General features: G+C 43.0%; 1 protein-coding gene across 1 annotated transcript; it reads right to left on the reverse strand.

The window, feature by feature from the left end:
* Positions 1–961: 961 nt before the first annotated feature.
* On the reverse strand, positions 962–8,816 carry CCNB1 (cyclin B1). The gene is made up of 9 exons (XM_045809860.2): positions 8,643–8,816; positions 7,852–8,022; positions 7,604–7,750; positions 5,163–5,345; positions 3,782–3,940; positions 3,125–3,361; positions 2,705–2,845; positions 2,040–2,150; positions 962–1,193 (listed from the first exon to the last, which is right to left on the reverse strand). Exons 1-9 carry the CDS (start codon positions 8,661–8,663, stop codon positions 1,086–1,088), a joined length of 1,278 nt encoding a protein of 425 aa, XP_045665816.1. The 5' UTR covers positions 8,664–8,816; the 3' UTR covers positions 962–1,085.
* Positions 8,817–9,705: the final 889 nt, after the last annotated feature.

Raw genomic sequence — 9,705 nt, forward strand, 5'->3', positions numbered from 1 at the left:
ACCTTCAATTCTGGCAAGGACACAGAGAAATCCAGTACTTTTGTATACTGCTGATGACACTGAGAAAGTCATCTGGCAGTACCTGCCAAAACTTAGTACATACATAATCTGGAGAACCCAGTGTACAGAAAGGAAAGCATGTTATTTAATGATAATAAAGACATTTGTCTGTAGGAGCAAAGAGGAAAAGCAATGTGAAGGTCAATAGCAAAATGGTTGAATACACTCTAGTATATCCGTAATATGAAATGCAATGTCCAAACACAGGCAAGGCCTATACATGTTAAAAGGAATTGCTTATCTACAGAATGATCCCATTTCTTAGAAATCCCTGTAACAATTTATATGCATGTCTGTTTATAGAAGAGACATCAAAGGATCTATCCCAAACTGTTGGTACCTTCAGATGGATGGGATTGAGCTGTACGAAAGGGGATGAGTAAATTTTTAGATACTTTTGTATGTTTGAGGATCCAATTTTATTTGATCAATAAACAATGAAAGAGTAGGTTTAAAATATAAAGTTCTTATTTTTGCTAGCGAAAAAAATGATACTAGCTAAAGTCGATAATTTAAGAAATAGTGGTAGAATTAAAAACTACTTAGAATTATGGTTATGGCAGCAACCACCAGAAGAAACAGAAACAAAAATGGGGGGAGGGGCGTGGTCCTAAGGGTGAAGTGGCAGACTTCTAAGCAGAGGCTGCATATTCTCCAAGGCGATTGGGCTTACCTGAAGTATGCCCTACAGGAGGGCTTTAACTGCTTTCATGACCACAGTAATCCATATTAAGAAAGCGAAAGCCAAATACATAAAACAAGAACCACACAAGTAACGATTATATATGTAAGATGGGTCCCAATAAACTGAAAGCACTTTTTATACTCCCCATCATACCTTTAACACAACTTTTAGGTTATCCCCAGTAGGAAAATAGCAACATTCAAATGAGTTAAGGTATAAGAAGTAAAAAGGACCACAAACTTTATTAAAAGTAAGTAAAGGTAACATATAATATGTACAGATGGCACATGGTGCCAATGTTATTTGCAGTTATTATAGTACTCCAACTCATGTTTACAAGTCACACCTTTGCCACAGCCTTGGCTAAATCTTGAACTAGTGCAGAATTTAGCTGTGCCAGAGTGCTGATCTTAGCATGCTTAGATGTGGCATACTTGTTCTTGATAGTCTGGAAGAGAAAAGCATGGGAGTTAATGAGGCAAAGAAGAAAACATTATAAGATCCAACGGTACAGATATTCACTTAAAACATCAAATACTTAAAAAATAAGCTATGCATTGGGGTACCTAGGTGGCTCTGTTGGTTAAGCATGTAACTCTTGATTTCAGTTCAGGTTATGATCTTAGGATAGTGAGATCAAGCCCTGCACCAGGATACACACTGGGCGTGGAGCCTGCATAAGATTCTCTCTCCCACATAAAATAGACGAAATCAGAGAAGGAGACAAACTCTAAGAGACTCTGAATTCTAGGAAACAAACTGACGGTTGTTGGAGGGGAGGTGGGTATTAAGAAGGGCACGTGATGTAATGAGCCCTGGGTGTTATATGCAACTGATGAATCACTGAACTCTGAAACTAATAATACAATATATGTTAATTGAATTTAAATAAAGAAACAAAAAACTTTTCTCTCCTTTTTAAATTTTTTTAAAAAAATTTTTTTAAAAAGATTTTATTTATTTGATAGAGACAGCGAGAAAGGGAACGCAAGCAGGGGGAGCGGGAGAGGGAGAAGCAGGCTTCCCGCCTAGCAGGGAGCCCGATGAGGGGCTCGATCCCAGGACCCCGGGATCATGACCTGAGCGGAAGGCAGACACTTAACAACTGAGCCACCCAGGCACCCCAACTTTTCTCTCCTTCTGTACGCACCTCCTCCCATCTCTCTCTTAAAAAAAAAATTTTTTTTAAAAAGGAAAAATAAGCCATGCATTTGCAGACATGAAATCTTAACTATTTTCACTCTGCACCACCCCCCAACATTCCCAGCAACATCTTACAGTACCCATGACTTACCATGTGTTTTGTAAGCCCACGATTCACCATGACTATATTCTTAGCCAGGTGTTGCATAACATTTAGAAGGGATTCTTCAGTGTATGAGAGATAATGCTGTAGAGTTGGTGTCTGTGGCAACAAAAGTTAATGTTAGAAATGTTCACCAACAATGGTTTTCATAACATTTTTGTATGTTAGCCAAGAGTAGAGTAGGGAGAGATTCCATAGGACTGATTATAACTAAAATTTAAGACAGACTTAAAATGCCTTCTTCCCCAGACACTTTTTTCATGCTTCTCTAGGATCCTGTACTTAAATCTATTATACACGTGTGCTCAAATTCTTTGACACCAACATTCTCACACATAGTTTTACTCCTAGGGCCTAGGCTAGGACATGGCACATAGGAGAAATATTGGGTGAATCAATGAGTATGAATGAACTTCTAGCATGTCACTTGATCTGAGTGGCTTCATCTACATAGAAGATGAAATCAGGGAATGAAGTGGGAGTTATCCTATGAACACATAGCAAACACCTCATTTTTAATCATTCTCTCAGCAGACGCTATATTTTTAGAAACCATTAGAATTGTCCTTTAATGTAAAAAGTCCAGTATTCATGCAAACATCACCTACAATTTAAAAGCTTAGGGTAACCTAAGTCTATGGGACAGAGCTTACCCATTCACCATTATCGAGAATTTTCAGTGCTAAGCAAAAAGCTCCTGCTGCAATCTGAGAAGGAGGAAAGTGCACCATATCATAGTCCAACATAGTTAGTTCCATCAGGTATTTGGCCAAAGTATGTTGCTCTACATCAACCTGAAACAAAACCCACAGGTCTCTCAACGTCTGTCAGAGAATTCTGTATTGGCAATAAGCAGTATGCCCGTAACTATAATTACAAATGTTTGTCTATTAACTCTCAAATGCAACTGCCTATGGAAGGCCTTAATGACAATATTAATATACAGTCTGATTGGAAATAAAGAACATCTTTATGTCTTCCTCATGTGGATTTATGTCAGCTGAATTAAATCTGCTTGACTATAGCAGTATTTCATCATGTACCATACTAAAAGTGACCAAAGAGATCTGTACCTCTCCAATCTTAGATGCTCTCCGAAGGAAATGCAGGGGTAGAGGGCGGCCCAGACCAAAATTTAAAGATCTTAGAATCTTCATTTCCATCTGTCTGATTTGGTGCTTAGTGTAAGTGTTGTCAGTCACAAAGGCAAAGTCACCAATTTCTGGGGGGTACATTTCTTCATATTTGCTTGCAATAAACATGGCAGTGACACCAACCAGCTGCAGCATCTTCTTGGGCACACAGTTGTTCTGCAATGGGAATTTCAACGTGATGAACAACTAATACGTACTTGAAAAAGGAGACAACAGAGCTATGACGGGGACATGGGAAAAACACTCTCACAGCAAAAGCTTAAGTTAATGACACTACTCCAAGACAGATGTTAGCTGAAAAAGTCTGTTTCTTTTTTTCGTTTAAGATTTTATTTATTTGAGAGAAGAAAGAGAAAGCACGAGCAGGGGGGAGGGTTAGAGGGAGAAGGAGAAGCAGACTGCCCACTGAGCAGGGAGCCGATGCGGGGCTTGATCCCAAAACCCTGAGATCATGACCTGAGCCAAAGGCAGATGCCTTATAGACTGAGCCACCCAGGTGCCCCTGAAAAAGTCTGTTTCTTATGACTCTGCTAGCACCCTGGAAGCGAGAACCCTCAATTACTGAATTATGCTCACCTGCATGAACCGATCAATAATGGAAACAGTCATGTACATGGTCTCCTGCAGTAACCTGAATTTCATTTGAACCTGTACTAGCCAGTCAATAAGGATGGCTCTCATGTTTCCAGTGACTTCACGACCCAGTAGGTATTTTGGTCTGACTGCTTGCTCTTCCTGCAAAAGAATGCTGATTATCCTTTAGAAGCAAGACTCCATGTGACATTTCTGTCCACAAGTATTAGTCACCACAGAATAGTAACGGAGAGTTCAGAATCTCTAACAGACTTCAACTTAATAACTCATACAGTCACTACATATAGCTCTGTCTGAGAAAGAAAGCAAACATTCAATAGGACAGTTTGACAGGTTTTTCATTATGCACAGATCTCATTATGTTTAACCTACCATCACTGCTACTGGCCCATACTCTGTACCTACCTCATCCCAGACAAATGCCATCATCTCAGATCTTTTCACTTAAGACTCTAAACCCAGAACCTAAGCTGTATGAAGTAGAGAAAACTAGCAGCAGCCACTTTCCAGATCATTTGGAACCTGTGTGCTACCCACTCTCCTGTTCTAGGATTTAAACCCCCAAAATACCATAGAGAAAAAGAACGAACCATCAAGGACCAGCACATACGCTTGCTAAACCCACTCGGCCAAAGCTATAATTTTATTAAAAAGAAGGGAGAAAAAACCTGAAGTGGAAGGCTAGTCCTGGCAAGGAAGTTCCTCTAGGACAATCCTATAGAAAATGGATGCCCAAAGAAGATCCCGAAAGAAGAGAATGCTTTATTAACAAACAATTGGGCAAATTTGGTAGTGTACAGCTTATTAGCAGAAAGAACGCTTCCTTGTTTTGGGGGGGGGGAGGACAAATGCCACTAAATAGAAAGTTTCAGAAGTGATATGAAATGAAAGAAAACCAAAACCTTTTTTTTGAGTGTACTCCTCTTGGACACAAAGAACAATCTCCCTGGTATCACATGCACGTCAGCCACAATGACCCAAAATGCCTTGTGTTGCTGGTGGTTATAATTTTACAGCATATTCTCCATTACCATCTATCTCCTGCCTCCAATCCTCAAACTCAGAGTCTGGGACTTACCAACTCCTAACTGTGATGGACAACCTATGGACATTCGTTAGAGTTATGGTATCATCACTGTCACTTTGAACTTTACCTGTTCAAAATGGCAACTGTAGATGTCCTTGGTTTGGTTAGTGACTTTTGACCTTCAGTACTCCGTGAATGAGAATTTGAAAGTGCAATCTACTGCTAACAAATACTGCTCACATCCTGCTTGAATTATTGTAAACTGTCAATGGAAAATGTCTTTAATAAAGCTAAATGCAGTTTAAAAAAAGCAAAGATTCTAAAAGGTATACAGACCTCAAGTTGTCTCAGATAAGCATAAATATCTTTCACATATTCACTACAAAGGTTTGGATCAGCTCCATCTTCTGCATCCACATCATTCACTGCAAGAATTACATCAGAGAATGCCTGACACAGATATTCTTCTGCAGGGGCACATCCAGATGTTTCCATTGGGCTTGGAGAGGGAGTATCAACCTTGAAACAGAAAGACCTTTTGAAATAATAGCAACGAGGAGCATACAATCTGGGAATGAAGGGCCAATAATTGGTACTAACTCAATAAACCAGCTGGTAAATAGACATATAATTCATAATTCATTTCCTTAAAGGAAAAGTATCTTCTTTTCAAATTTATTCAATTTCTCCTTAGGACGTGATTAATACAAAAAGTGAAAAGCCAAAACAGACTGAGCAGATTTTAAGTTAGCAGAATCTAAGCACCAATGGGTAAAACACAGAAAATGCAAACAAAATCACATTCTAGACTTTCCTCCAAAGGAAATGAGTAAACAATCTGTTTATCAAGTCATGTGAAGTCAATCCAAACAAATGACAGTCTTTAGTCTTTATATCAAAACATAGACTGCTTCTCACTGCCCCAGAAAACACAAGTTCTGTCCTGACTACTAAGGATTAACAAAGTTCGTTATTATTATTATTTTTAAAGATATTTTTGTCAGAGAGAGAGAGAAAGAGAGCACAGGCAGGGGTAGCGGCAGGCAGAGGGAGAAGCAGGCTTCCCGCTGAGCAAGGAGCCCGACGTGGGGCTCGATCCCAGGACCCCAGGATCATTACTGAGCTGAAAGCATACACTTAACCACCCAGGCATCCCTAGTTCATTATTATTATTAGCCATTTCCTTCAAGCTCCAGTTATCCCTTTGTTCAAACATTTATTGGCATTTTCTTCTAGTCAAGCTCTGTGCTAGACACTGCCTTTATAGTGTCCTCAAAGGGCTTCGAATTTAGAAGAGAGAAGTAAATGAAATGAGACTGATGCTACGAACAAGGGTATGGGTAAGTTAGGCAAAGTTTCAGGAGTTGATACTTGAGCTGCTTTGAAGGATGAAAGTTTACTATCTGGGGCGCCTGGGTGGCTCAGTCGTTAAGCGTCTGCCTTTGGCTCAGGGCGTGATCCCAGCGTTCTGGGATCGAGCCCCACATCAGGCTCCTCTGCTAGGAGCCTGATTCTTCCTCTCCCACTCCCCCTGCTTGTGTTCCCTCTCTCGCTGGCTGTCTCTCTCTGTCAAATAAATAAATAAAATCTTAAAAAAAAGAAAGAAAGAAAGAAAGAAAAGGTTACTATCTAAAAGAACAAGAGAGTAGGAAAGGCCTTTTTTTAGTAGGAAGGAGAGCAAAGTCAAGAATTAGTATGGGACTTTCAAGGAAAACTCATGTAGTTCAGTATGGCCAATTAAGAGATGGTGCATGCTCCAGGTTTCATGTGTTCTGTCCAGAATGTCAATACTTAAGCAATAGCCTCAAATCTCCTACTCTTAGGTAGAAGGAGCTGGGCCGAATGACTTTACAGATCATTTTCTCAACTGGTTTTAACTCTTATTTGTTTCTTAATTTAAAGATGTAATTGTCTTCCTTAAGTGATTAATGAAGTGGGCATCATCCTATCTAGCAAGTAGAGATGCTCCTTAACTACGTTTTACTCTATTTTTTTTAAGACCTTATTTATTTACTTGAGAGAAAGAGCAAGAGTGAGAGAGCACACACAGAGGGAGAGCAGCAGAGGGAAAGGAGCAGGCTCCTCGCTGAGCAGGGAGCGAGACTCAGGACTCAATCCCAGGACCCTGAGATCATGACCTGAGCTGAAGTCAGGTCATTTAAAACTTAGAGCTTCATTAAATGCAGTTCATTTTAATTTCAGCAAAGGAGCCCCTTCTAGGCGCCCTGTTTCCCCTTCACAGAAGTGGATACATTTACATAACTGATATTTAATAAGTTCTTAGTTTTAGTTTTTGAGGCTGTTAACTCATCTACTCTCTGAAAAGCTACATTTTCTTTCTGCTTTACACCTTTATCTATTCCAATGTTACAGGCTTATTAATTATTCAGTGGCCACACTAGGGAGTAAAAGGATTCAAGATAATCTGTTTCAGTCAATAAATTCTGTAACAAAATGATGAAGAGCCCAGGTTCTGAAGCCTGGGTTTACATCCACAGGTGCTACTGATTAGATGTGTGACTCTAGAAAAATTACTTAATACTTCACTAAGCCATTAGAGAAGTATAAAAGGTAGAGGTAATAACACAGGTAAGAGAGTCCATGTGAGGATTATGCCAGTTAAAAGCACTTAAAAGTGCGAAGCGGGGACTACCTCCTGCTAAGTACTCTATAAATGTTACTAGTATCACTACTTGTTCAAGTGCTATTCCATGTATTATAAAATGAGGGAAAGAAACATCCAAGGGACTGGATGGAGAAAGGCACAGTAAGTTTACCAAAATAGGCTCAGGCGAAAGTTTTTCTTCTTTCACGGGCTCAGGTTCTGGCTCTGGTTCTGGCTCAGGCACAGGCTCGGGTGCCTTTTCCAGAGGTTTAGGTATTTTTTTGGCAAGAACTTTTCCAGGAACCAAAGGTTTTGCTTCCTGTGGATGAAAAGGACGAAAATGAGAGGTTTCTGCGTCGGGGGTCACAGCTGTAGGGTGCACTCTTATAGACAGAGCAGTTGGGTGAGGAAGGTAGTTACCTTTTTCTGAGGCAGTTTGGCCTGTGGTTGTTCGCTGACTTTGTTACCAATGTCCCCGAGAGCTGTTCTTGGCCTCAGCCCGGGCTTGGAGGCCGTGGCAGTGGCCAGAGGCACGCGCTTCGCGCCTGCCATACTGATCTTCGCCTTATTCTCCACATTGACTTTTGTGTTCTGAAGGAAACAAGACCACTTTGAGAGCCGGCCCACCCAGGTTAGAGTCAGTCCAGGGTCAGTGAAAGTGGGGCAAGAGATAGGCTCTCCGAAGAAAAGCCGGCTGTAAAAAATGGGTTCCCAAGGGACACCGGGGTTCCAGGATCTACGCTTCGGCTGTGACAAGTCCATTTCTTCCCAGAACCTCTTCACTCACCTCTCGAGGGCCTGCCCGTTTCGTCCCCGGCGCCTCTGAACTATTCCTAATTTACATTTGAAAGGAAATCGGAAAAGCCTCCAAGGGCAGGCACCTTCTCTCCGGGAAGGGGGTTCCGCACTTGGTGCGAGCTCACTCAGGCGCCCTCCACCCCACTGTAAAAGAGGTTTCCTGTCGACCCTCCACCGCCCTCCCCCCTCGCGCCAAACATTCATCCAAGGACTGCCCGGTTCTCTTCCTTTCTCCGTTGGGCCCCCAAACGCCCCCACCGTGCCAGAGGCCCACCGATTCCCCCCCCCATCTTCCTCCCCACATCGCTGCCCCAGTCCACGGGGGTGGGGGGGCCTCCGGCAGGGGACAGAGGACGAGAGGACACGCAGCGAGCGAGGAAGGCCGCGTTTGTTCACCGTCCGCAGCAGCTCACCCTGGTGACCCGGAGCGCCATGGCTTCCTCTTCACCAGGCAGCAGCTCAGTGCGGAGAAGCGGAGCACGGGAGCCACCAACGAGCCGGGGACCTGGACCCACCACAGATCAACAGCCGTTCCTCCGTTCCTCCGTTCCTCCGCAGCACGCCGGGAGGAGCCGGGCCCGGCCTCAGGTTTAAACCCCGCACTGCTCCCTCCTTATTGGTCTGTTCGTGGCACTCGCTCCCTTCCCATTGGCTGCTGCCCGTTCCTCCGAGAATGCGTTTCCTGGGCGACCCCGCGGAGACTTTCGAGAGCGGGCGGGGCCAGCCCTTGGCTCTGCGGCAGCTGTGCTGCCACCTGCAGAGGCGAGCCGGCGGTGCGCGGCCCACCTGCGGGGGAGAGCTTGTGCGCCGCGGGAGCTAGCCTGGGGGACGGCGGGTGTCCCAACGAAGAGTGACAGTGCAGCAGCCTGAGTTTGGGAACCTGAGAAGCAGTTATGGCTCTAGCCCCGCTTATTGTTACACACTTTCCTCTTTGCTGTGGCATGTAGCAGGAAAGGCTTGAATATACATTCTTTCATTTGATTATTCCCGCAGCCTTCTGGGTGAAGGAACCGAAGCTCAGAGAGGCTTTGAGTGACTTTCCCAGAGTCACAAATGAGTAACATGGGAAATAAACTTCGGTTATTTTTTGGATCCCTGATGTTTCCACTAATTGTCTCTTAAGAATATTGTCTCCTGGGGCGCCTAGGTGGCGCAGTCGTTAAGCGTCTGCCTTCGGCTCAGGGCGTGATCCCGGCGTTATGGGATCGAGCCCCACATCAGGCTCTTCTGCTGGGAGCCTGCTTCTTCCTCTCCCACTCCCCCTGCTTGTGTTCCCTCTCTTGCTGGCTGTCTCTCTCTCTTCAAATAAATAAAAATAAAATCTTTAAAAAAAAAAAAAAAGAATATTGTCTCCTTCTTAATCCGCCAGAGTACTTTAATCGAATTGCTTCCCAAAGCCAATCTTTTATTTTAGCTTTTTATTTGAAAATAATTTCAAACTTAGGGAAATTGCAAACAAAAATATTACAAGGAACA

Source organism: Ursus americanus, chromosome 5 (genome assembly GCF_024610735.1).
Source record: "Ursus americanus isolate L20-20 chromosome 5, mUrsAme1.1.p, whole genome shotgun sequence".
Taxonomy (NCBI): domain Eukaryota; kingdom Metazoa; phylum Chordata; class Mammalia; order Carnivora; family Ursidae; genus Ursus; species Ursus americanus.